The sequence below is a fragment of the Crocodylus siamensis genome, chromosome 4, assembly GCF_052110815.1.
Source record: "Crocodylus siamensis isolate JL-2025a chromosome 4, ASM5211081v1, whole genome shotgun sequence".
Lineage (NCBI taxonomy): Eukaryota > Metazoa > Chordata > Crocodylia > Crocodylidae > Crocodylus > Crocodylus siamensis.
The window spans coordinates 153,078,837-153,106,125 of NC_143398.1; the positions used below are offsets into that span (position 1 = coordinate 153,078,837).

At 52.9% G+C, this 27,289-nt stretch overlaps 1 protein-coding gene across 3 annotated transcripts in view; it reads left to right on the forward strand.

The window, feature by feature from the left end:
* HDAC5 (histone deacetylase 5) overlaps positions 1–27,289 on the forward strand; it is a 100,302-nt gene that overhangs the window by 14,075 nt on the left and 58,938 nt on the right. For 2 of the 3 annotated variants that reach the window (XM_090044237.1, XM_090044238.1), the window contains exon 1: positions 21,442–21,607. In XM_090044237.1, the coding sequence (XP_089900363.1) occupies positions 21,457–21,607 (151 nt within the window). In that variant the 5' untranslated portion in view covers positions 21,442–21,456. Of the gene's footprint in view, positions 1–21,441; positions 21,608–27,289 lie in introns of those variants that run through there. The other variant, XM_090044239.1, reaches the window with a different exon arrangement.

Sequence of the window (27,289 nt, forward strand, 5' to 3'; positions counted from 1 at the left end):
ATAAGTACTCTCATGGCTAGTGTTAGGGTTTTGTAGGGTGGGAACAGGCCAAAGTGGAGGAACAGCAGCCAGCTGGAGATGAGCTCTGCCCCGCTGTGGGGGTGAGAGTTTTCCTGGTTGTCCTGCAAAGGGTTAAGGAGTAGGACCCTGTTGGTTTCCAGCTGGTCACAAACTCTTTGCACCACCCCTTAGACCCCCAGACCAGAGTGGGTTCTGTCCTGCTGAGGAATGTCCTGCATGGAGTGGCCATCTCATGGCTCCCAAAGGAGCAGGCCCTGCCTAAGCACACCATGCAGCTAGATGGCGGGGGGGACCAGGAGCCACCATCAGACCCTGTTTGTCCCAAGTTGTACAAAGAATGTTGCCTCTCATCTGGGCTCTGCTCTCCCCCAGGTCTCAAGGTTGGCCCAGAGCTCCAAAGGCTGGTGTCAGTTCTGGCCAGGAAGGTTATCCCTATTGGTGCAATGGCGTGTGGCACTTTGGGGTTGGGGGGGGGTGGGCATGGAGGAAATTGCCTGCTGGTCAGGGGGACTGGGGGTGACCACAGGCATCTGCTGCTTTGAGTGCTTGAGCAGATTTTTTCCTCCCCCACGTCTCCTAGGTTTGTTGGCAAGGCCATGTGCTGTGTTGGCTTTCTGTGGGAGCGTGGGGAGTTTGGCAACTTGTGTGCGCATGCACGTGCCTCTGTACATACTGTGTGTGTGTGTGTGTGTGTGCATGCACGTGCCTGTGTACATGTAGGGAGCCTAGGGCAGCTTTGTAATTCTGTTCTGGGAAAAGCATCTTTTGGAATGAGAGCATCTCTGTCCCTTTGGACCTACCCCTGCCCGACCCTTGGGATCAGAGTAGCACCTTGTCCAGCCTGTCTTCTGGTCTGTGGTCCTGCCAGTGCTCCCCTGTTTCCTCCAGCATAACCCCACAGTGAAGCTGGGCACTTGCAAAGCTTCCTGAAGTCTGTGAGAGATAAGCAGATGCTCCCAGAAGGGCTTGCTCCTCTCAGAAGTCTCTTTGCTTTCAGTCCCAGCCAGTTCTATCAGGCAGTCGGGGAGCAGCAGAGCCAACACTTCCTGCATCCTCCATTCCCTCTCTTAATTTCATGCTGGTGGAGGAAATGTGGGCTGCCTTGGGTCTGATGGGAATAGGATAGCACTGGGGCATTGTGCTCCTAAGAGACCGTGGGCTGGGCATGTCTGGGAATCAAACAGAGATCTTATGAGAACCTCAAAAACCCCTTCTCTGTTCGGTGTTCCTTGATTTTTTTTTTTTTTTTTTTTTTTTTTTTTTGTCTGTTACCTGTTGCAGTGAGTGTATGTGCCTCCCTTCTGTTCTCTGCTAGGCAGGGTCTGAGGGACTATACAGCAGTCATTTGGGAGGATTCCCCTTGGGGTTGAGGTATGTGGGAATGGTGCTTTGGGAATATGTCAGTGCAAGTTCTCTACATCTCTGCTGCTGTGAAGCTTCAGACCAATGTGGTGCATGGACTAGCACAAGGTAGGGATCTCAGATGTTTTAGTGTCATGTCCTCTCTTTCCTGTCTGCAGCTGTGTTTGAGTGCTGTTAAGCACCTGCTGTGTTCCTTCCCAGAGGTGGTTGCAGCTTGGGGACTGTGTATGGAGCGGCTGGGTGGAGTTCTAAGAAGTCTGGCTGCTGTGTGTAGGTGCCTAAATAAACTCACTGGGAAACATGGAACAGGCACCAATTCATGCTCAACTCTTCCTATTGTATTTCTAATGGAGCTTGGCCATCTTGACAGGGGCTTCCTGTCTTTTCATCTGCTCCCTGGAGGGGTAGGAGAGCTTTTCTCTAGAGCATAGGTAGGAAGAACAGACTGCAGTGGACAAGAATGTCTGTGTACTGATAATGGATGCATCGAGTAGAAATACTGACCTTAATTAGTAAGGCAGATCAGAGGTATGATGGTTCCCTGTGGACTGGCAGATCTGAGGGTTGTGTTAGAAGTGGCATGCATTGAGGTCTGGGTAGGGACTTATGAAGGAGCCCAAGGGAGTGATATGGGGACAGGGTGGCTCCTCTGACATCCTGAGGTAGTCAGTCTCATAATGTCTCTTCCAGGGCAGGCATTGATGATGAACCCAGTTGAACAGCTCGAGTTGTGTGTTTTCATATCCATGCACTGCAGCGGGTAGGATCAGGGTGCTGTGGTTGTGATGTGGCCTTCAGGTACATCTGGCATGTGTCTCTGCTTCCTGGGGGGTGGTGAAGTGAACATGATGTCCATGTTTGTCATCTTCTACCATCCAACGGCTGTACATGGCAGCCTTGAGTCCCTGCTCTGCCACAGACTTGCTTTGTGACCTTAGGCAAATCACTTAGCTCCAGTGTACAGCTCATTGTACAGTTATGTTAAAAGTGCTGCTTTCCCTCCCAGAGGCACAGTCAGGATAAATGTGTTAAGTAGTTCAGTGTTTGGTGGACTCCTGGTGCTCCCTCATTGACTTGCCCTTTGCCTGACTGGAAGCTCTTTGGGGTAGGCACACTCACTCTGTCTGTGGCACCTTCACCTTGTGCGGCAGGGTCTTCTTGATCAGTGTCTGGGACTCTGAAGGGCCATCACAGTGCCAGAAGTAGAAGCTCTAAGGCCTCAGTTGTCTGCCCTTTCTGTGGGCCAAGCGTAGCAGAGTGAGGCAGCTTATCCAACTGATGGGGCTTGTTTGACTTGATCTGATACCCTTTCTTAAAGGCAATAAACCATAGTTGCAAGGTGCAGGATGGCAGCTGGCTGGCCTCCTCGGCAGCAGTGCATTTGTGGGTGCCATGAGCAGGCGCCACGGTGCCGGTCAAGCTGCTGCAATTGCCTTTGATCTTCGGCTTCCTGGAAGCTTCATCAAGGTATCTGGAGATGCTTGGGATGGGGTGGTCCTTACCTTGCATTATCCCCTCAAACACTGCACTAAGCAAGGAATTGGGCCCACTGGGGCAGTTGAGGAGGTGCACCGTGGTTAGCATGAACGATGCATACCTCTGGAGGCTGTGGGGGGCATGGCAACTGCCCGCAGGTGGCGGCAAGGAGCTCCCACAGGTGGTCACAGTGATGGGGGAGAGGGGTGGGGGGAGCGGCAACTGTCTGCAGGTGCTGCCGGCAGCCTTTGCAGTGCTTCTATTGGAGTGCACTGCCAATCTTGGGGTGCCCGTGTACCTCCTGCACATCACCAATGATGTTTGGTGCTGGCTGGCATGTAGGATTGTGTTTTGGGGCTTGGGAATGCCTAGAGGTTGTAGCTGGAGCACCCTCGGGTCGGTCGTGGTGTGGGCACAGGGAAGCTACCTGCCTTGAGACGGACATGAGGCAGCGGACACAAGGGACTTACTCAAGGTTGCCTAGTAGATTTGTAGTAGGGCTGGGGTTTTAACCTGGTTCTCGGCCTTGTGTCTTACCAGCCTCCTACTGTGACTTGGTGCCCTGTAACTTGGGACAGGGTTGTTCCTGAGGTGGGGGAAGGACTGTTGTGAAGGGGCAGCTCTTTGCCATTGCCCTGAGGTTGGTTTTAAATGCAAAGCAGATATGCAGCCTGTTTGGGGTGCCATGTTCCTACCAGAGCTGGCAGAGCCCCAGGATGTCAAAGTTGCTCACTGGCAGCCTCAAGGTAAGGGCATCTGACCCCCACTTGCAGTAGGGACTTACTCATATAGCAGTAGCCAGTACCAGGGGGTCAGATGTATCCCAGAATCCTTTGAGCCATCTGCTCTGGCAACACCCATTGTGACTGGAACAAAGGAATCTGGGATACAGAGGCAACAACTAGAGCAGCCCTGCTGCTGCTTGCTGGAGCAGGACCTAGGGCCCACTCCATGCCATGGGCAAAGCGGTTGTGGGTTGTTTCGAGAGTAGAAAGGGGATGGCATAGTCTGATGAGGTGAAGACTCATTGAGGAGTGGAGCATGGGTTTCTCTCCAGTAAGGGGACCAGGGCTTTTCTGTTCCTGTTGCACCTAGCAAACTGGGTTGCTATTTGTGCTATTGCCATGTCATCCCCAGAGGATGTGCCCTCTCTGCCTTTTGTCTGCCATATTCTTAGCCCAGATAGGTCAGACCCATGATATCAATGGGGGTCCTTGGAACTGGGATCATCTCAAGTGATTGGTAAAACCCTAGAGTAGGGAAGTTCACAGGTGACTGGTAGAACTGCATTGCTTCTCAGCTGGGGTCAGGTGAGGAGCTGGCTTTGCACTAGCTTGGGACTTGAAATGAGTTTGATTTCTGGTCCTGCCACAGGGTCCCTTTGTGCCCTTGGGTACATCCCTTCCCTCTCTGGGCCTCGGGTTCCCTGTCACTGATGGGGATTATGGTCTTTGCTTTGTAGTTATGCCTGGAAATCCCAGTGTTGGGAGCAAGGGCATGTGATACTGGAGGAAAATGCAGCCAGGAATCTGCTTTTCATCCCACTTTTGTCCTGTCTCTAGCTCATAAACCCTTTCGGCTTTGGGATCATCCCCTGCTGTGGCTTAGCTCTGTCTGCTGCAGGAGTGCCTCAGCAGAGCATTTCTGATGTAGATGCAGCAAGGCCATCCATCCACAGCTGAATTGGGCCATGCCAACAACTTCATGGTTGCAGGAATAACTGCATCTATAGCAGACTTCTGCTAAGTTGGCCATACTGGGCCAGGATCATACATCCTTACTGCCCCAGCTGTGCTGGTGGAAGGCTGTGGCCTGTGTGTCGGTACAACTTCTAGCTTGGTGCAGATCCTAGGGGCTGCCATGATTTTAATTATTAAACATAATAACCGTTTTTCCTTCTGCCTGGTGTTCCTGTAGAGCAGATCCCTTGGTAAGACACAGTGGGGTGCTGGGTGGTATTTGTTAGTTGGTTGAAGCACATTCCTTCTGCTCTGTAAAAGGCTTATGTCGGACAAGACGGCAGCATGGCTGGCATCAGATGCTCTTTTTTCAGTGGCCAGTGATGTGAATGGCTCTGCCTTTTATGGGCAGTGGTTATTGATTCGTGGAAAAGCATCTCATATTTTAAATCTTGCATGTGGAGTCTTTGTACATGGCAGGCGGATGCCTTGAAGGGCTTGGCTTGTGGCCCTGGGCATTGTTTCTACTACGAGTAGCAGTGTGATTGCCAACTGAGCTGACATGTGAGTGGTCCTAGTTGTGCTGAAAAGTAGCAGCCTGGGGCTGAGGGAAGCTTGCACCAGTCTTGGGGTAATGCTTTGGTCCCAGGACAACTGAAAAGGGATGCTTATTTGCTAGTCTTTTACATGACAACCCACAATTGCTGCTGTGGGCTTCAGGGGGAGAGGGCTGTCCTCTGAGCTGTACCTCCTATGATCTAGAGTTGGCTGGGGGGAGGTGAGCCTGTACTGAGGCACGAGATTAGCCTGGGTTCAATCACAGCCCTGTATGAATATAGACTGTTCACTTCCCTTTTCCGTTCTAATTACTTGGGTCTATTTGGAGCACCTCTCCTTTGCCACCTCAGATCCAGAACTTCTTGGGGACAGGGCCTTTATCCAGCAGTGGAACTCTGGTCATTTAGTTGCTTTTCTTAAGTTTTCAGAGCCAGCACTTTGGCAGTGTGTTCAATTTTCCAGGAAAGGTAATTCCCGTCCCTTCAAACTCTGAGAGGCACTCTCAGCCTGGGTCACATTGGGAGGGTTTTCTTTGCAAGTCAGAGGGCTGGCCCTTTTTCTTTTTCTAGTAAATGCTCAAATTCTGCAAAACAATGCCCTTGCTATGAGGCCTGGAACATTGGCCAAACGTGGGGCATTTTTCTTCAGGAGGGAAAAAGTTCTGAAAAGTCTGTGCAAGGGTCTGAAAATGGGAGAAAATGTTTGTGCTGCTTTCTTGCTTTCATCCCTTTTGATGTATTAGCACATTACAGCTCTCTTCCCCACACCCCATTCCTCTCTTTGAAAAGGTTTTTTTTTGCATTGGGAATATTGAGGAGTCATCTCTTTCTGCAGGATGACAGGAGGACTGAAATGGGAGCTTTTTCCCTAGTGTTTGATTAAAATGCTCCTTCATAAGGAGAATGTTTCTCCTTAGTGTTTGTCAGGTGCTTGAGTTCATTGAGAGTTTAAAAAGCAAACAGAAAAAGACAAACTCAGTTTACAATGGTGTAAGTAAATGCACAAGGTTTGGGATGACAAATTTGGGCCAATGGCTGTGAAGGAATCTTTTGTCCCTTGTAGATGTTCAGGTCCTGCTCTGTTCTGGCTGCAGGACCTCAGCCAGATGGGCAAGTTGAAGTTTGCCCCCAGAAACGTCTGCACCATGATGAGGGAATTTAACCCTGGGACTCCCAGGTTTCCATGGCCCACATATCCATCATGCACTGTGGGACGAGAAACCTGCATGATGCCACTCTCCCCTAGCTCATGTCCAGTGGGAGAGCTGCTCATACATGCATCTGCCTCTTCAGGTCACTCTGGTACCAAGGCTGTACTGACAGATCAGCATTGCGGAAGACTGGGAATTCACCTGTGTTAAGGAAGTGCTCTGCAGTCATCCTGCCCTCTCTTCCAAAGTCTGAGCTGGCACTGGCTTCTCCTTCCTGAGCTTGCCTCTAGAGCCCTGGGGCCCTTCCATCCCAGCTCTGAGACTTGGATTTCTGGAAGCTCATTGGACTCTTGTTTCTGGACATGGGCCTAGTGTTTCCTGGTTTTGGTCCTGGTCCTGTCTGGCTATAACATGTCATGTAACTAGGATTTTAAGACCAGTGAAAGCAAAGAGGGTTTGATATATATCCTTCTTTCTCTGCTATCTTGCCATGCATTTTGGGTCTGGACTCCCAGGAGACCTGATCCTTTGTGTTCAAAGCAGTTATGGCACTGACGAGGCAAAATCCACCCCTTCCACCTCCTCTCCCCGGGGGCATCCTTACTGCTGTCCCCTCATGTTATCTCCATTGTTTTACCTCATTGTGAGGGAGAACAGCCATCAGAGCTCTCAAGCCACCCTTTGGCCTTGTGTCCACACTGCAGCTGCACTCCCCCACGTGTACCACCGAAGTCTTAGGAGGCATCTCCTGGGGCTCCTACTGGCCTGAGTCAGCTGAGACCCTCTGAATTCTCTTGCATTCTGGGAACCAGAAGCCATGTCTCATGGCTCCTGTGGTCAAGATGGCTGTTTGCTGGGGCTGGTCAGAGCCTTCCTCCCCCACAATTTAATTCATGGTAATAGTCAGCAGAGGATTAGGCCTGTTGGTTGCTGGGTTTGATTTATGTCTGAAATTTTGGGAGGTGGGGGGAGGGTGTCCTGCATCTTCTGTCCAAGTGTCCTAATCTCTTTTTTCTTTTACCCACTGCGTTTAGATACTGCACCTCTCCCTTGTTCTCTGTGGCAACTGGATGCCAGGTGCTGCAGGACTGGCTGTGTTGCATCTTGCATCTGATTTCAAGCCCCTCCCCCCCCGGGTAGCGGCCTGTTAGGCTGGCATGACTAAGGTGTATGAGTTTCTGTGCCCGATGGCATGCAAAGCTGGGTTGTGGCTGCCACTTTATATCTAGCTTCCTCTGACTCCCCACCTGGCATAACTTGGTACCTGCTATAGATGGAGTTGACTTCAGCTTGAGTCACCCCTGGAACTGTAGGAAAATGCCTGTATCCTGCTGGTGCCCTGGCTTTGCACAGGTGTAAAATGGCTGACATGCAGTTCTGGCTGTGGATGGCAAGGCTCCAGGTCATCAGTCAGAACCTTGGGATGTGGCTGTCTCGAGTTTATTCACACTTATAAATGTATTGTTTGAACCATGCAGGGCCACGGTCAGGTGCTGAGTGTGGGGTGTGAGGAGAGCGCAGTTTGGACCCTGCTGCTGTGACACCTTGAGACCCTGTCCTGCCTGGGGAATAGGCATGGTGCCCCTGAGAGCCAGTCTGCACTGGCCAGGGACACTGCACATCCTGGGCTCTACAGCTAAGGTAACATAGGCAGCCTAATGTGCTGGGTGTATGTTCAGAAGCATGTGCAAGACAGTGAGCTTAATGACATGTGCCCAGCAGTGCCCCAGAGTGGCTCTATTGGCCTCATGTGGCCATCCCAGGGTGGGTGTGGCTTGCTTGCCTCCACCATGCCCTTGTGTGGTCCAGTAGCCATGCAAATGTGGCCTTTGCAAATATGGCCTTGGCCTCCATCCTAAAGGGCTTTGAGGTCTTTGAATGCAGGTACCTGTTCATACTGCTGGGTTCTGAGCAGCTCTAAGAAGAGCCTCCTGGTTCAGTGTTCAGGCCCGGAGCTTGGAAATGTTGTGTGTGTCTACATGAGATGCTTAATGCACAGTAGCTTTAATGTATGTGCAGTAGCCTAATATGCTGTACATTAGCATGCAAGGCAAAAACTGCTAATATGCCACTGCACAGTAGCCTTAGGCTACTGCGCAGTAAGGGTCACTGAAAAATCACGTGCTGGTGCTACTGGGCAGTAAGTGTAGTTACTGTACACTTAGTACTTCATTAAGCAAGTACTAAACTAAATGTGCAGTAACTACTGTGCATTAATAAACATGTAGATGCGACTACTGAGTAGGTAGCTCCTTTTTGAGAGCCCTGTGGGGCCCAGAACGCATTGCAAACTAGACCACGTGCTTGGGCACCCCTTGCTGAGCGTTTGGCTCCCAGGCTCGATCCAGCTGTCACGCATGCCCTGGGGAAGAGACGCATGCTGCCTGCAATCGCTTGTCAGCCCATGATCATTAATTGCCAAGCTCTCTGTTAACACAGAAGCTTGGCTGAGCTTGTACCAGGGTAGAATTGCCAACAGTTGGGATTCTGTATCCCACAGCAACCTCTGTTCTACCCCTGTATCAAGGTTGAAAAGTTCCTGTTTGTAACCAGCACTAGAAAAAATCCTTCACAATACATAAGGTGAGCTTGTTCCCAGCCACTGTGAGCCATGTAACTTTGGGCTTCAGGCTTTGCAAGCCTGTATATCTCCACCAAAATGCACATCCCAGATGCATGGTAGATTTATCCGTCGTAAGATGCCTGCCTTGGGGCTTCCATTCCAGAGTTGTGGGGCGCCTGTGGAGTGTGCTGATCAGAGTTATTGTCAACTGGCAAATTGGGGAAACTAAGGCAGGGAAGAGAACTGGTATTATTTGCAGGCAGCATGGAAGGCTTGTTTATGGCTTTGTCTGTGTTCCCTTAGTGTTCCCCTGGCTCATGTATTTGGAAAGTAAATTACTGGAGTGGTTTGGATGTGAGGTGTTTTTTTTGTGTGTGTGTGTGTGTTTAATGCCATTTAATCTTTGGCTGTTTTTATACTGAAATCTGCTTGAGTCAGCAGTTCATGTGATTGGGGCTTAGCTTAGTGTTTTCCTTCTGCTGTTGCTCCCATGAGCGAGAAATTGGCCTCAGTCATCAGTGTTATGGTTGTGCTTACAAGTCTCAGCCAAAACTTAGGCCCTGTCGTACTTTGAATCCAAGGGCATCACCTTCTCCCCACTCCTGGGGCCTGGACTGACTGCAGCACCAAGAGTGGCTGATCTGGCCTTTGGCCTGTAGCAAAGCAAGGAATGTTGGGTGCGAGAGAGTAGCTGGGTGACCTGTAAGGTTCAGCATCAGGTCCAAACTCTTTCAGAGCCACTAGAGACTCCTGTTGCCTTTTGTGGGATTGTGGTTCAGGCCCTCACTTTTGCTGAGCCTCTGTCTGAGCCCTGGCTGCAGTGGCTTTTCCTGTGGAACCCATAGAACTGGGAGGCAGGGAAAAAGCAGGGTGTTCATCAATCAGCAGGTTAAGGATGGAAGGAAATCCTACCTCTAAACTGCATCTCTTTTGCAGAGGAAGGTGTGGACTTAGCATGAGACTAGAAGCCAGGGCTCTCTAGGATTCTAGTCCCAGCTTTGCCCTGGCTTGCTGTGGCTTGGCAGGCTGCTTTGCCCAACTCTGTCTCAATTTCCCCATCTGCAGGATGGAGCTGATGCTTGGGCCTTACCGCATGAGGAGGTAGAAGTTGGCTGTGGGGAAGGGGAGTGGCTGTGGAGGTCTAGGGAGGTGCAAGGGCTATGTTTCCATTAACTGGAGAACATGAGCTATCTTGGACAACTGGTTCTATGAGGATGCTCGTCTTGCAGGCACGTGGCTTCAGCCTCACAAAACTCTGCACCCGTAGCTTGCTCTAGCTTTTTGCCTTCCATCTTGCACAGTAAGGCAGAAGTGATCTGAGGTCCTGCAACAAAGTGGTGTCAGAGCTGATAATAGAGCTTGATGCCTCCCTCCTGGGTCTTAGCAGGTATCCTGATTCCTTCCTCTCTTCCTTGGGTCCTGGGGTATCCTTCCTGTGAGTGACCTGTCCAAGGTGGACTTGGCTTGCCAGGAGCCTACTATAAGGATGTCTGGGAAACATGTAAGTATTGTTATCTCTGTATCTGCAGGAGGACTGCTAGGTTTGCCAGCATCCCTGCCACCTCTCTCTGGGAGGCATTCTCTTGTCCCCTGGTGGCCCTCCTGGCTTAGAGTGGAGGCCTGGGTGCCAGTGTCACCCTTGCCTTGGAACTAGAGAGTGGGACTCGGTCTGTGGCCTGGAATTAAGATCCCCATCCAAAGCATTGCTTTTTCCCCAGCAGGGGGAGGCACCGTGCTGTTCTGAGTCGTGCCAGCCCTGTGGGCCATGTCCGATGTATTGGGCCAGTGGCTTTGCACTGCTGGGAAAGGTGTTTGTTCCCAAGCCCCAAGAGGATGAGTTAGGTTCTGGTTCTGATCCTCAGTTGTGGGATGTGGGGTGCAGGGAGGGTGGGCCCAGCTGACAGTTGTTGGTGCCTGTTTATAAATCCCTTGTGGGGGCATGTCTGCCTTGGGCAGGGCAGGGCAGGGCCAGGTTGTTATGCCAGTTCCCAGGGAATGGCACCATCTGGCTTTTACGTTGTTTCTTCTCTTGTGCTCTTGAAGTCTTAAAATAGCTCATCCCTCCCCTGTTTCAGAGGGGGAGACTGAGGCACAGAACAAGTAAGTGACTTGCCCATGGCCACTCTGGAAAACTCTTGTCAGAGCAGGGGTCTGAACTCTGGGTCAGCCACAATTGCAAGCCCTTGGACTCATCTGCATAAGGGCCCACATTGTGAGTGCTTCAGTGAGCAGGAACCTAGCTTGATGTACCCCGGCTCTCATTTCTTACCCTAAATGCTGAGTGCTTGCATCTCCCACGAGGGGCTGTATGTACTTGGCACCTCAGAGGATCTGGCCATTGGTGTGTTGGGCTTCTTCCTTGTTGGCAAAAGTGAAGCCATCTAGACTCTAGTTAGCTGAGCTAGAGGGAGAGCCCAGTGCAGGCAAAGCAATCTGCAGCCTCTACATGCGAGAGTAGGCTGTGTCTAGTCTTGGGTTTTTCTCCATCACCTTGAACTCAGCCTACTGAGGTTTGATCCCTTGCTGACCACTGTGTCTTCCTTGGAATAGTTTCATGGTTTCATAGCTTGTAGGGTCGGAAGGAACCTGAGCAGATCATCAAGTCCAATCCCCTGCAATGACAGGAAAGAGTACTGGGGTCAAACGACCCCGGCGAGGTGTTCATCCAGCCTCCTCTTAAACACTCCCAGGGTAGGAGCCAGCACCACTTCACCTGGAAGCTGGTTTCAGATCCTAGCCACCCTGACAGTGAAGTAGCGCCTCCTGATATCTAGCCTGAATCTACCCTCTGCCAGCTTGTGACTGTTATTCCTGGTAGCGCTTTGGGGGGCGGGGGAGAAGGGACTCCCCCAATGCCTGCTGGTCCCCTCTGACTAGTTTGTAACAGGCCACTACATCCCCTCTCAGCCTTCTCTTGTTCAGGTCCCTTAGCCTCTTCTCATAGGGCCTGCCCTACTGCCCCTGGATCATGTGAGTGGCCCTCCTCTGGACCCTCTCCATGTTGTCCATGTCCCTCCTGAAGCATGGTGCCCAGAACTGGACACAGTACTCCAGCTGCAGCCTGACCAGTGTCACAGAGGGGGAGGATCACCTCCTTGGACCTGCTCGAGATGCATCTGTGGATGCATGACAAGGTGCAGCTGGCCTTCCTGACTGCATCCCCACACTGTCGGCCCATGTCCATTTTGGCATCAGTGATGACTCCAAGATTCTTTTCTGCCTCTGCACTGGTGAGAAGGGAGTTCCCCATCCTGTAGGTATGGTGCTGGTTCTTCCTCCCCAGGTGCAGCATCTTGCACTTGTCAGTGTTGAAACCCATCCTGTTCTCATCCGCCCACCCCCGTAACCTGTCTAGGTCCGATTTGCAGCCTATTCCTCCCTTCTAGCGTGCCCACTTCTGCCACATCTTAGTGTCATCAGCAAATTTGAACAGGGTGCTTTTTACCCTCTTGTCCAAGTCACTGATGAAGATGTTGAACAGTGCGGGCCCGAGGACTGAGCCCTGGGGTACCCCACTGCCCACATCCCTCCAGGTCGAAAATGACCCACCACCACCACTCTCTGGGTGCGACCCTCCAGCCAGTTGGTGACCCGTTTGACTGCGTAGGTGTCGATGCCACAGTCCCGCAGTTGTTTTTTATGAGAACAGGGTGAGAGACAGTGTTGAAGGCCTTCCTAAAGTCCAGAAAGACTACATCCACCGCTACCCCTGCATCTAAGGATTTGGTGACCTGGTCGTAGAAGGCCACCAGGTTGGTCTGACAGGACCTGCCTCTAATGAACCTGTGTTGGTTGCCCCTAAGCAACCTCCCCTGCTGGCCCCTCATGGACATGCACCAGGATAATTCTCTCAAAAAGCTTACCCAGGATTGAGGTAAGACTGACTGGCCTATAGTTTCCTGGGTCCTCCTTCCTCCCCTTTTTTTGAATTGGCCCTCAGTTAGGTCTTTTGTAGCAAAGGTGAGGCTTGGGAGGGACTGGTTTCCTGAGCTGGATCCCAGTGCCTCATGTGGCAAGGTACCAAGGTCTCATGTGGCAGAGCCCAGAAGGTCTTGGGTTTATACCTTGAGGCAATGGAATGATAGGGAGATGAGAGAGAAACCAGGGCTGAGGCCCTAACATAGGCAACTGTGCCAAGCTCCGTGCTTCTGCTTCCCCACCTGGAGTACACCAGCCAGAGCCATGGTTGAGGACCTGCTTCTTTGCTGCCATGCATCTGGCACTGTTGTTTATACATGAGACACAGTATGTAAATATTACCAGGATCTGGAGCAAATGGATGTGAAGTTATCCTGAGGCAGTTCCCATGGTCCGTGGTCATCTCTGGGTCATGCTAGGAGGTGGAAGGTAATAGGTCAGAACCTATTTGCTTTCAATAAACAGCCACCCTGGGATGAGTGTAGACAAATGAAATCTACTTAGTATAAGCTCAGTGGAATTTCATCCTAGATTTGTTCAGGGGTAATGCTCTACGCTACTGGGCAAAGTTACCCCAGGGCATGGGTTTGTGCTGTCTGTCCATTACCCTGGCTTAATGTCAGTTACATTTGTATGTCAACCTTTTGTCTACCTGCGGCTTTAATGCTGTTTGGGGGCCACCAAAGGATTCGGAATGGAGTGGAGCAGGAATAAGGGTGAGCTATGAAGGTGGGAGGAGCTGGGATCAGGGCAGCTGATGCCACAAGCTGACAGGAATTCTTGAACACAGCAAGAGGTGCCTCAGTTTTAGTCCACACATCAGTGCTGACCTTTGCATGAACAGGCGAGTACAGGTGAAGTGTGCACTGGTTGTTTTAGATGCTGTTTCTGCATGTGCTGGGGTTTTATCTTGGTGGAACTTTGCTGGCATAGGATGGGAGCAAGGCCTAGGGGATCATGCTGCCCTGTAGGGGGTAGAGGATCAGGCTTGGTGTTTGGGCTATCCCAAGGCTCAACATGTATATGGAGCAGGCCCCCAAAAATCCTCATTTCAGAGGCCTAAGGTTGAGTCCAGTGTTGCCCTGGTGCTGGTGGCTGTTCCTGGATGACCCAGCTGTGAAGGGTACTGGGTCCTTTGGGCTGGGAAGTCAAAGGTGGCCATTGGTGATGCTGGACATGTCACTGACTTGCGTGACCCCAGCTCCTGGAACCGGCCTGGTAGTTTGTTCTCCTCACACTGACCTGTGACTGTTTCTTGACTTCACTAAGACAAGACCACACTGTAGACACACTCATGCTATTTTTAAGCAAGCCAACTTGGGCACTGGCATCAGTGTCACCAAAACAGCCTTTTTCTGTCTGTTCTCTACCAGTGCAAGGGTAAGAAACCCCTTTTTGGTGTTTAAATGAAAGCTGCAGGTTTTCTGAAGTCCTGGAGCTGGGGCTTGTAGAAAAAAGTTCATGTGTTTACAGCTGTGGTAGCTGGGCATGGTGACAGATGTGTCTCTCAGACAGTGTCAGGGCCTGGGATTCTGCATGCTGGCACAGCTTGGCTGGCTCGAGTTGGGTCAGTCCTTTTCCTGGGAGCCCCTGCACATTGGATCTTCTCTGTGACCAACTGATGCATGGAAACCCTCAGTCTTTTGCATTCTGGGAATGAGTGGAGCTGTTGTTCTGAACTGAGGCCTCCATCTATCATCTAAGAGGAGGGGTGGGGGAAGACAGACCATGCAAAATTTTGAGAGGGGAGGTGAAAGGCTTTGTAATTGGATCCAAAAGAAGGAGCAGGGTGGGCATGTGGATAACAATATTGAATTAGGTCTGTGCTGCAGGGCTGGAGTCCAGTAATGATGAGAGAAACCAGGGGGTCAGTTTTGAGCCACAAATGTCCATGTGATCAGCCAGATATTGGCTCAGCTTGGGTCCAGCCAGCCATTGTATCCCTTGATGGGTCTCCATCCATCCAAGATGCCTTCATGGGAACTCCAGACTGGTGGAATGCCCCTATTTGACCCCGTGGGGATGAGTGGAGCTCACCCAGTTGGTCCCCAAGGCTGGAGATTGGGGGTGCCATTGTAGGAAAAATGAATCAATGGGGAAAGGGACTAGTCTGAGCTTTAAAATGTGAGAAGTGGAAGGGGCTGTCAGCCAAAAAAAACCTCTGACCCCACCCACTGCTCCTCAGGGGAGCTGAGGGGTGGTTGCCCCCTAGAACACAAAGGAATAAGGGAGCAGTTGCACAGTAGTACTCCTCGCCCGGCCTGTGCCACAGGAAGACAGACTAGGAACCCCCATGGCTTTGTGGGGTTGTACACAACAAGCACTTTCATAGATTTCATAGACATTAGGGCTGGAAGGGACCTTGGGAGATCACAGAGTCCAGCCCCCTGCCCAAAGGGCAGGAAGTCAGCTGGGGTCATAGAATCCCGGCAAGGTAAGAATCCAATTTGCTCTTGAAGGTGTTCAATGTAGGTGCTTGAACCACCTCCGCTGGCAGGCTGTTCCAGACCTTGGGGGCTCGGACAGTAAAGAAATTCTTCCTTATGTCCAGCCTGAAACGGTCTTGCAGGAGTTTGTGACCGTTCGACCTCGTCATCCCTTGGGGTGCTCTGGTGAACAAACTTTAGAGAAGGGTGCTGTGCAGCCAGAGCTCTAAGATGGGCTACAGCCTGGCATGCTGGGCACAGACATGTGCTGGGGTCCCTCTTCACTCCAGGAGGTGCAGGCAGGAAGAGAGCCTTGACTCCAGGCCTGTTTAGTATCTAGCCTCTTCAGGACATGTGCTTCAACTGTAAGTGCTGCCCTATTCTGTGTACTGTGTGTGTGGTAGGTGGTGCCTTTTGGGAGGAGGGGCAGGGGGCAGGACTTGATGTTGGTGCTTTCTTGCTTTGCTCCTTCTAAGCTGTTTGGGTGACTGGAACATGGGAACTGTCAGAAGGTAGCAGGTTCCAGTCTGTGCCTGCTGGGCTGTATGCATGCTGGGAAGTTCAGGGATGGGTTGTATGGTGACACCTGTTAGGGCCTGGAGAGGGTTTTGATCCTTGTCTTGCATCCTGTCGGGGCATGAGGGGAGCAGAGAGCTCGTTGCGTTGACCCCACTCTCCTCTTCCAGCCCTGTATGGTGACAGGGTGGTGCCTCCAGTTCAGGGCACACATGGTCTCTGTCCCAGTGCAGTGTACATTGGACAGATCCCAGCTCCTGAGCCAGCCTTCTCCAGCACATGTTGTTTTGTTGGCCAAGGGCTTTTTCTAGTTGTATGGAGTCCTATATTCAAAACTACTGGATTGTCTTCAAACCCACCCTATAATTTGTCCAGTGGGAACTCCAGGGACATCTGGACCAGCACTAACACAGCCTGGCAGGAACCACACTTCAGGGCAGAGCTGGGGCTGGCCTTGTGTACTGATATTGGTCTTCGGCCCACGCTAGCAGCACTGGCTGTCTCGGTGTCCCCGCTCCCTGAGGATTGTGCATGGGCTGTGGTGTGGGAGACGGGGATGTGGGTTTGGCGCCTCGGAAACCTGCTTTGGCGGGGTGACTGGTGTTCCAGCCTCTGGCAAAAGCTGCCATGGCATGCAGGGGCTGCAACCCCAGGAAGTACTTCCCAATAGGGGAGGTGGAAGTAGTTTCCCCAAAGCTGAGACAGTAAGGCAGAGGAGTGAAGTGACTTGCCCAAGGTCACTTGGCAATGAAGAGCTGGGAAGACATGGGGGAAGGGGGTCAAGTCTCCCAGCCCCCTGCTCAGCACAGTGTCCTTTGCTGGTTGAATAGGCCTTGGCACCAGCTTGAATGGGTTCACACCCTCCCCCAGGTGGCTGGACAGACCAGCTTGGAGCCCCAAAACCAGTTATTCCCGCTCCAACTGTTGGACCCTGCTTCACTTCCTGAGATGGGGGAGAAACCACCAGCTTCTCTTCCAGTCCTGTTCCCCCACTGCAGAAATTTGGGAGAAGTTGAATCAGGTTTGAAATCTTACAGCTGTGTGTGTGGGGCGGGGGGGAGGGTGTTGCTTTTTTTATATAAGGGTAGGGGAATGGGCTGCAGCTATACCCCCAGCCCAGTACTTATCTGCCAGGCTGTGCAGGCCCCTGAAGTGCATGAGTCACTCTCTACTCAAAATGACAGCCTTTTTGGGGTGGGGAAGGGTCAAGCAGGGGCTGGCCCTTTCTGTGTGCAGATATGCGCCATGGCCTTCTTTGCCTGACAGGGCTGCTGTTTGGGTTCTCTCCCGCCTCCTTTAAATACAGCGTAGTATTTTTAGAATGCTGCTCTTGTAGCACACAGCCTAATCCCACTTGTCTGGAAAGCCGCCTTCCCCCCCACCCCCATCTCCCTGCCTATGAGAGCATTGTTGTGCAAGCTTCCCAGTCGTCATACTATCAGAGCCTTTATAACATCCCTGGGAAATTGGGGGTCTTGCACCAACCAGCAGGGTGCCTCCCCCCTCAGACTGGCCCTGGCTTGGATCACAATTCTGTTCTTGTAGGAGTGGGCTCAGCCCCACGTAGCCATTGCCTGTCTTCAGCTGGAGGCAGTGCTGGCTGTGTCAGAAGAAGGAACCTAGCAGGGGGCATTTAGGTCCCAGAGGCTGTTTTATTGTATCGTGTCGTTCCCCCCCACCCCAGCTTGTAGCCTGCAGTATGAGAATGTGTAGCCCTCCTCCCACACCCTTGTCAAATAATTTTGCCCTTTGCTGCCACTTGGGCTGGGCTCGCTTGGCTGTATGTATTGTCTGTACTGTGGGACCCTACCTGGGGACTGGTTATGACATCACCTTGTCAATGAACACCTTCCCCCCCACTCCTCCCAGCCACCGAAAGGGTCCCTTCCAACATGGTTTTGCTTGCCCACCTTGGGGCAAAGTGTGTTTTGAAGGTCCTGAGGTGGGCAAGCAAAACTGTTGGAAGGGACCCTTTTGGTGGCTGCTCCTCACCTCCATGGGACTGACTTCTTCAGGGAAGGGCTGGCAGGGAAAAGCTAGGTAAGGCAGGCAACAGACATGGGGCATGTGTGGGAAGACAAATCCTGGGATATGTGGCATTTTAATGCTCTCTTTAGTCACCAGTTCCAGTGACCTATTTTCACTTGCAGTGCTTTGGAGGGGGGTCTCAGCTCAGTCCTTAGCAAAGGGCTGTTCCTGTAACATGACCTCCAGGCTGTTGTCAGGGCTCTGGCACCAGGGACCTCTGGCTGTTCTAAGCCTTTGAGGGTCTGGACACCACCTCCAAGCTTGGGGCATCTGAGCATGGACTTTGCTGTGCTCCTGTGAGCTGGAACTTCTAGTTCTGTGGTGGATTCCAACTTCTCTGGCTTGCCTACAGCCTATCCACACTCCTTCTCATGTGTCACCTGCGGGCATGAACCTGCTGCAATGTGTCTAACTTCTGGAGGCCTTTGGTGGGTGCAGTAAGCCGAGGCAGAAGGGCCTTGCATGGTATCTGTGATACACCCTTGTGTGACTTGTAGCATGCATGGTCTCCAAAATACCAATTCCTGAGTCCTCTGCAGCACCCTTCACACTAACCCGGAGCTGGCACTCTCTCTGGGGGCATCTGCCTTGCAGTACTGAGCTGCTTTTGTGCCAAGAGGCCCCTGCTGCAGGTGGCTCCCCCTCCTCATGGAGGGTGAATGCCTTGGCCCCTGTTCTTCTGTCAGGGCCTCCCTGCATCACCCCCATTGGGTGATGCCAGGCAGCTGCCAGGTGACAGACCTGTGGTCCTTGGTAGGAGACAGCTTATTGCCTAGTGGGGGACTGTGATTCACTGGGGCAGCACTCTCACTATCTTCCTGCCCTTGAGGAATTTCAGTCCAGCCCAGAGGTCAGAGGGTATGGGGTTGGGGGGTGATGAAGCAGGGACCCGGCTGAAGACTAGGGTTTGCAGCCTAGCAGTGGTGTCTGTAGGGACTGCCTTCTCCCTCAGAGGTTTCCCGTGGTGTAGACCCTTCCCATGAAGAATTCAGCTTGGGCCAGATGCTGGTAAGGTAGTCTGCTCTGTATTACAGCCCCTACTCAGGGTGACACCCTAGCTCTGCTGGTACTGAGACTCATGTTTTAGCTTTTTCCTGGGAGTTGCCTCTTGCAGCAGTGGACCTGGGTGCTGATTGCTTGGTCTGGGAGTGCTGAGGAAGCTGCAGGTGTCTCCCAACCTCTGCTCAGGAAAACCCAGCCACAGAGCAAGCAGGACATCCCCCTGCTGCTGAAGCTGGCATGCTGGTTGGTCCTGAGCACCCTGGCTGCCACTGCTGCAACGCTGGACCTTGACGTGAGGCGAGAGGTTGAGTGTGCAGAGGGGGCAGAAGGATCTTATGGCCTTGCACCCGTTCAAAGCTACAGAAATAGCAGCTCTGACGTCAACTCCAAAAGTGCCCTGTACATGGGAGGGGGCTGATTTGGGGGGGGGGGGGAGCAGTCCAGAAATAACCCTGCTATTAAAAGTCCCAGGTTTGGATTAACACGCTGGTAAATAAACGCCTCCCCCTTTCCCACTCGGTCGGAAACTTAAAAACAGCAGCAGTGGCTGAGCCAGGCAGGCGGGTGACGGCAAACGCGGAGGGTGACCAACCACCGGGGCACGCCGGCTATGGGGCCCTGAAACGTGATCCCGGCCTGTGCTTCCATAGGCACCTTGGCTCCGGACTGTGCGTGCCATTGCAAAAGGCAGCACAGCATGAGGGAAGGGGGAGCAGAGGCCAAGCAGCTCGCGGAGAGCATCTATGTCCCAGGCAGGGTGAGGGCTGGTGTGTGCCTAGGTTCCTCTGCTAGGGCTGCATCAGATATGCCCTGTCACTGTAATGGTTTGTTTTGTGTGGTGACTGGAAACTACTGTTGTGGGGCTGAGGTGCCACAGCACAAAGTGCTGTACAATCACAGGATAAAGAGACTGGCCTTACTCTGAGTGTCCAAGCTAAGATAATCTTAGCCTAGCCTGGCCTTCCCTCATGCTTCTGGCTACCCCACCTGGCAGGGGCTCTGTTCTTTTGAGGCTTAGTCTTTGGGACCTTTTCTGTTGTTGGCCTCTGCCCAGGCTGCCAGAGAAGGGGCAGACAGCACTCTGTTTATGATGCAAATGGGAACCTCTGATATCTTCACATGGGGGCTGGGGTACAGTTCATGGTCTTTCCTTCCAGGTGCTGGAGCTGGGCTTGGAGTGGTCAGCTAGAGGAAGAAAAGATCAAACCTGGCTTCTCCCCCAGCCCCCTCCTGGTTTCCAGCTGCCTGGCATCTTTTGGGACCTTTGCAACCCAGCTGCCCCCCGCTCCCCTTTACTCCAGCCTGCTCCCCTGTGCTGCCCTAGCAAAATCCCACACTATCTGGGGGCTGCCCAACGGGCTGAGAAAACTCAACAACCCACTGCTGCTGCTGGGTTAGTTTGATCTGGCTGCTGTTTATCTTGGATGTTTGTCTGCCCCCTGGGTGCACACTGCTACCCATCACAATGCCACCAGGTGCCCTCTGTCTGAATTCACCCTGGTAGCAATGTCCTGAGAACTCTTGTTGCAGCCTCCAGCATCTCTCCTTTCCTGGGATGGGAGCTGTGCTCTGCATGGGGCCTGAGTGGGAACACTTTTTCCTGGAATCTTGCATGTTTTCTTGGGGCTGAGTGTGGACATGGGGCTTCGGGATCTTCCTTGCACTGGGCAGGCTGCTTTGAAGCCATCGCCAGAGCAGGTGCTGGCACGTTCCAGACAGATTGGGCTGAGCCTGTCAGATTGGGATGAGGTTCAGAGAAGGAGCATTAAGTCTGTTTTCCTACTGCTTGCCTTTCTCCTTCATGTGGCCCTCGCTTGCCTCTGTTTGGCAATGCTTGCAGCCTTTCCCCCAATGAAGCGATTACACTGACCCCTTTGGTAAAGGCAGGCTGTGACAGGCAGGCTCCCTTTGCATGAACAATCCTAATTCCCTGAGCATGCTTGAGCTATTTATAGCTGGCTCCTCCCCACTTGTTCTATTTCAGGTCACCCCAGGCAGTTGCTGTCTCAGTGTGTGGAAAGGATGGGAAAAAAAACCGATAAAGGGAACTGTCAGTGGTGCATTGTGTGTGAGCAGAGGGTTTTCTCAGCCAGCCGGGGTGGAGAGGAACTTGGCCCCATCGTCCCTCGTCTCCTGTCTCGGTGAAGCGAAAGGCAGCCTGTGTCTCTGTTGTCCCTCTCCTGTGGCAGCGAGGTGGAGAGGAGGAGGAGGGGGGGTGCTGCTGCCGCCGCCGCTGCTGTTGCAACGCCAGCTCTGTGCTAGTCCTCCGGGGATCAAAGCCATCTCCTAGGGTGAATCACACAGTGCCGAGATGAGCTTAAACCGTCTTCTCCCTCTCCACTAGCATCTCGTCTGCCTTCCGGATCAGCAGGCTGGTCCCACTCAGCCTGGGCGCTCCGCTGGCGGGATAAGCAAGGACTGTTTCCTTTCCTCTCTGCAAGAAGATCCTCCTTGCATTTCCTGCACATGAACTGATATTCTGTGGGGTGGGCTGCCGTGTTGAATCTTGCCTGACTTTGGATGCTCTAACTTTCTCTCAGAGCCCAGGCACACCTGTTCCCTGCCCCATTTGCCATTGGCGAGTGGGGGGAGAGCACCATCGGATGAGTTTTGGTCACAGCCTGGCCCTGCTGACCCTCCCTTATACTGAGCCCTCTCTTCTACCTTTGGACAGTGAGGAGAAGGTGGGGAGGGGACGTGGATTGTTTGGCCCGGTCCAGTGGGCAGTCGGTGGCTGCTGTGTGTGCCCCCCCTGGCATGCTACTTGTGCCCAGAGCACTGGGACTGCCTGAGATGCTGCAGACCATTTACGAGACCGAATCATGTTTCTCTTCAGATGGGGTATCCGGACGTGATCAGTCACTGGAGCTCTTGTCCCGGGCGCAGATCCACGCGCTACCTGTGGCAGGTGAGTGTGGCGTGGCCATAGCTGTGGCTCTGGGAGTAAACCATGTAGCTCCGGGGGCCCTCTACTTCAAAGGCAGCCCTCAGGGGCTGAGCAGCAAATGCCTCTGGCATTGCTGGGGCCCCATTCTGCAGGGACTGGTCTATCCAGGGAGGGTACTCTGCAACCCCCACCCAGCTGAATGGGGCCCATGGCATTACAGAAACGAGCCCTGACGTTTTTTTCCAGCTTGTTCAGGGCCCAGGTTGCAGAGGCTCAGCACCCTCAGTTGGGGGCATATTTCCCAGAGGGTTCAGCTACTGCTGTGCCCCCCACCCCTCCATTTTTCAAATGAGGCCCAGATCCTGGGTTCTGAGCTCTTCTTTTGATGATCTGATTGGGGGGGGGGGGGGATGCATAATCCTGTATTGTTTGCTGAGTCCCTGGAATTTCTTAAAACCTGGCAGGATGGGGCCCAGGCCTGGACAAATGGGGCACACAGGTGGTATAATGCCATGTTTCTCGTGGTTTGAAAACATTTGCCTCCTTTTAGTTTGGGGATGAATGATACCAACCCCAGTTGGCTCGAGGGCTCTGGCTGAGGGACTGGGAAGGGGTCATTTGGGTGTGATAGCAAACTCACTTGTCTGCCCAAGGCAGGGTCTGACTGGCAGTCTCCTTCCCTGTAGAAGGAAGCTGGTTCCTGTGGGGTCCCTCTTGTTCCCACTCCTGCCATTTCCCCCTAGCTTGCAGTAAGCATCGCTTCCTTGGTTGATCTGTAGCCAGTGGTCTCTCTGCAACAGGGCTGTGCTCCCCAACATGGGGGCCTGACTTGGGGCCTGATCTGAACCCCTTTGAAGCTGAGGGCCAGATCCCCAGCAGATGTACTCAGGTTTGGCCTTGGCCTGGGACCTTGGGTCGCAGCTGGCCCCAAAAGGGACAGCCCTGTGGGTATTGCTGTATGCTAGCACCCACCATGGTCATGTTGGCAGCCCCAGAATGGACCCCTTAATGGCCTCAGCCCTTGGAGGTGGCGTCTTGGTTTCCCCAGCAGGGTTGTAATTGGTGGAGTGTCCGTGGCCTGACCAGATAGAGGACTGGTGCCCTTTTGGCATGGTGCCTGACAACACGTAGTGCTGACAGCTGACATGCCATGCACTTGGTGCATGTGCTGCGCTGTGTGGCCTCCAACATGCCTGCCCCTCAGGTTGGCTGGGGCAGTTCCTCTCTAAGTGATGGGATATAGCTCTTGGTGCATGCGGGGTGAGGATGACTCAACCTTCTGCCCCCAGCCCATGTCCAGTGGGGGCTCTTCATGGCCAGAGTGCCACTTGGTCTGCTGGTGTTTTTGGGATGGGCTTGGTTAGATGCACAGGGGCAACTTCTGCTGGGACTTTTTATCCTTCTCTCAAGCTGCAGTCTTGTTCTGACCCCCTCATCCCCTTCCCACTCCCTGAGGGTCCTCACTCTCCTCAGAAGACTTTAAAGCTCTTTAGTAAACAGGCTATGGGGTTTCTCCCCCTGATGCACATCTTCCCCCTTTGTTCTGCAGCCAGACGTAGTATCTGTTTGCAGCAGGTATGTGCTGACAGAGCTCTGTAGCTTCCCCCTGCTCCCTCCCAGGCTGGAACCATAGGTGGGCAGTGTCCATCTTAGCCCCCCATCTCTGCCTTCAAGGAATGTATCTGCTGCTGGTGGGTTGATAGCACTGACTCCCTTCCTGGGGCTGGGAGAGACCTTGGAGCTGGTGGGTCCATTCTCCCCTGCTTTGTTGCCCCTCGCTGTGTGCAGTTTCCTTACTCTTTTCCACAAGCATGCCAGTCTCACTGCCCCCTCCCACCCCATTAATGGGGAAGGACTGTTTTCATAAACATCAGCCATGCACTTGCGTCAGCCACGCTGCAGCCGATGCTCAGCAGACGCAGGGAGCAGAGGGGCGTGGGCGCAGGATAAACACGGGTGCACATTGGCTTTGTCGTGCATGATTGTGTGTGACGGCTCCTCCCCCACTCCACACTGTGCCAGCCAGACGGGGGTGGGAGGGGGTGGAGCATTTTTGTCTGCTGGGATGTAATGCACTCATGAGAGAGGCCAGGTGGGGTGTATAGAGGTGAGGCAGGTATATGCCTGTCGCAGCCTTTTGTAAAGCTGGCACAGTTATGCCAGCATTAGCTGATCTGGGTGGGTCCTCTAGTTCTGGGGGGCTTCGCTTTGCTTCCTGGCAGGTTAGGACAGGCACGTGAGGCTTTGGGCATCTGGTTAGAGCAAGCTGTAGGGCGGCCTGGCTGGGCTGAGGGAGCTTGTGCATAGAGTATTCTGCATGGTGTCAGATTCTGTGGGCTGGGGGCAGGGGTAGGTTGGGTTCAGGGCCATGCCTTCTGTTGGGTTGGAGAGTTGAGCTGGATAGTGATTCCCTGAGAATTTTGGACCAAGGAATTGCTGTTAACCTGCATGGCCCCTTAAGACTTAGAATTGAAAAGGGACGGGGTAGTGTATTCCACAAACCAGTTGCATGAATGGCCTCATGACTTGGTGATGTGCCACTGTCCGTGACTTCTGTAACGCACCCTTCTGCTTCAGTGTCTGTGCGACTCAGCAGCAGGTGTGACACCATGTTCCCGCCACTCTGCCTGGCCATGGCTGTTTCCTAGAGATGTTTTCAGAACTGGGCCCCTTGGGAGGTGGGTGGGATCCTGGCCTGATGGGCGAGGATTCTGGTGAGGGTTACTATGGGGCCTGGACAAACCTGTTGATGCTGGTATTGCTCCCAGTGGGGAAATGTAGAAGACCCCATCTGCTGTCTGGAACTGGGGAGATCACAGCTGGGATCTGCTCAGGGTCCAATGAACTGGAGGATTCAAAGCTTCCAGTTGGCTGCTTCCCTTCTGCAGTTTGGCTGTGGGGCAAGCCCATGTAAGGGGCCTGTTCCTTTGTGGCACTTAGATGGAGCATGATCCCTGTAGTACTACCCTTTCCATAGGCCTCGCAGGGCAGACTTCTGTTCCTGTGGAGGAAGGCAAAGCACTTTGCCCAGAGCTGGCAAGCTGGAGGCCCAGAGGGGAATGTCACCAGTCCCCATGTCCTGTCCAGTTAGAGCTGTCCCATGATGGGTGCTTCCTATATGTCTGCTGGATTTTAACTACTCAGGCATGCTGGGCCCTCAAAAGTCCCCCTTTGACATCAAGGGGGGGTCCTGCCATGTGCTGCAGTTGGTGTTACCTCAAAGGTATTGTCTGTGCCTCCAGAGCTGTGAGGCTTCAGTGTTTTGCATCAACCAAAGCCAGGGAGGCTGCAATCTGGGGCACGGTGGGATGCGTGGTGTACCCCAAGCCTGCCCTTGTGTAGAGCAGGGGGCCTGTTCTCTCTTCCCCTGGCCCCAACACTCAGAGGGGTGCATGAGCTTCTGTTTCACCAGCCATGAGTCACCCTGCCTGGCAAATTACAGGCTGTGTGCAGTGCTGCTCCAGCCATCTCACTAGCTTGGCATCTCCCCGGGCCGCTGCCTCGAGATCTATGCAACGGCTCTGGCTACTTGGAGGGATTTTTTTTTCAAGGGGGAGGAATGTGGAATGTAAATAGATGTTTCAAATAGAAACCCTGTAACCTTCTATTATAAAAAGATAATAAACACGCAGTCACATGGCAGAGGGGAAAGGAGGTCTGAGAATCCCCATGGATACTTGAACCTTCTCCCATTGAGCTTCCCCCCCTTCCCCCCCCCACTGCTCTTTGCCCTCTAATTATGTGGGTGAAAGGAAAGATGGCAAAAGAGTAGTGGTGGATAAATGTATATGACACGGGCCCTGGTGCCTTCACACCAAGGCTACATTCAAGATTGCATCTGGACGGAATTTTTTTTTCTGAGCTGCTTCAGAAACTGTCCATTGCTAAAATGCAGCCAGCTCTGTGGTGGAGTCCAGCTGGCCTCTTGGCATGCAGCATACAAGAGCTTGGAGGTAAGGAAAGAGTTGGAGCTGTGGGCTTCCAACCTTTCTGGGTCCATGGTGTGTATTTTCAGCACCAGGCGGGGTTGTTTGCTGGCTTTGGGGAGGTAGATGGAGTGTGGAACAGAGACCCAGGTCTGGGCCATGATGACATCTTGTTATTTGGTGTTTTGGGGCTTTGGTAGAGGGACGGGCATGCAGGCCAGGGGTCAGGAGAGATTCTGGAGGTAGTGTGGCTGGCCCTCTGGATACGGCCAGTGAGAGCCAGATGACCTGAGTTCTATTCCTGGCCACTTACTCACTGTATGGCCTTGAGACACAGGCTGAAGGAGTGACTTGCTCAGCCTTCCCCACTTCTGCCATGTGACAGCAGTGCCTGGACACAGCAGAACCCAGTGCTGTGCTGACTCCGAGGGGGATTGCCTCAGGCCCAGGGAACTTGCATGCTACATAGGCAGGACAAACTGCGAGTGGGTTGGGACAGAATTTATCCAAGATGTAGCATCAGGTCAGTGTCAGAATTGAGGATTGAACTCCCAGGCCAGCAGGTTGGCCAGGGCTGCTCACCCCCTTGCAAAGTGGTTTGAGTTGTGTGGTGCTACAGGTTCACATTAACAGGTAGGGGAGATTGAAGCTGCATCCAGCCAGATTCAGGTGCACGTACCCGGTACGTGCACAGATCCCAAAGAGTTAATCTGTGGCTTCACTGGCTGGCTGCTAATTGGAAGAGGTGCAGGCCATTCCCTGTGTCCAAACAGCTGTGAGCTGCTGATGAATTGGGGGTGAAGTGCAAATGGCTGAACTGGAAAATCCCTCATCTTGGCCACTTTTAAATTCCCATTGGTCAGCTGGGGCATCCTAGAGCTGCGCTCCATGATGGCGATGCCTTTTGCTGTGGGAAATCTGAACTGGCTTCACGCTGAGAACTGTTTGCAGGGTCCTTGTCCCAGAGAGTACCTGGCTTTTTTGTAGTGTGTGAAGCAGCAGGCCTGGAGTGTTTGCCAGCTGTTGGTGCCATGATTGGCCATGGTCCCAAGGGCCCACTTACATGCTGTTCTGCAGGGCTGGATCGGGCCCACCCAAGTGCCTCTGCAAAGCTATATGGGTGTTCCATGAGTGCAGTACACAAGATGCAAGTAACTTGCCTCCAAGCTGATCCATTGTGCTTCCTACTGTGGGGTGGGAGAAAAGGGGGCTCTGCCCTTTACTATAGTACTCGGTCTAGGTGTGGGGGGGGGCTGGGCTGGGAGTCGGGACACCTGGGTTCTATTCCTGGCTTTGCCACTGAAACTGCTGTATGGCTTTGGTTGCATCACTTCTGCTGCTGGTGCTTTTGTTTCCCTTCCTAGTTTCAAACTGGGGTGTGGACTGACTGTGTCTCTTCAGGCATGTATGAGTGGGGCTGGGTATGGTGGGGCCTCCCTCTCTACCAGGGTCAGTGGGTAAGTATTGTTCCCAGCTGGGGCTGTAATATCTGGGCAGTTGGGATCTCTGCTATGAGCAGTTCCCATCCTGCTTTTACTGGACTGTAATGTGCAAATGTCCTGCAAGCTTTTCTGCTCTCCTGGGCAGGCTGGGGTGCTGTCCCTGTCTTGTTCCTTGATTGTTTTTGACATTGCCCAGGATCCTTGTCCCTTTCAGGTTCTTGCTCAGCCACCCTGTCCTGTTCTTTCATTTCCTGCAAGCTCATGCTGGGCACTGTCAGAACCTGATACACATTGCCAGGCTGGGAAGCTTGCACTCCCTCAGAAATACCCCTGGA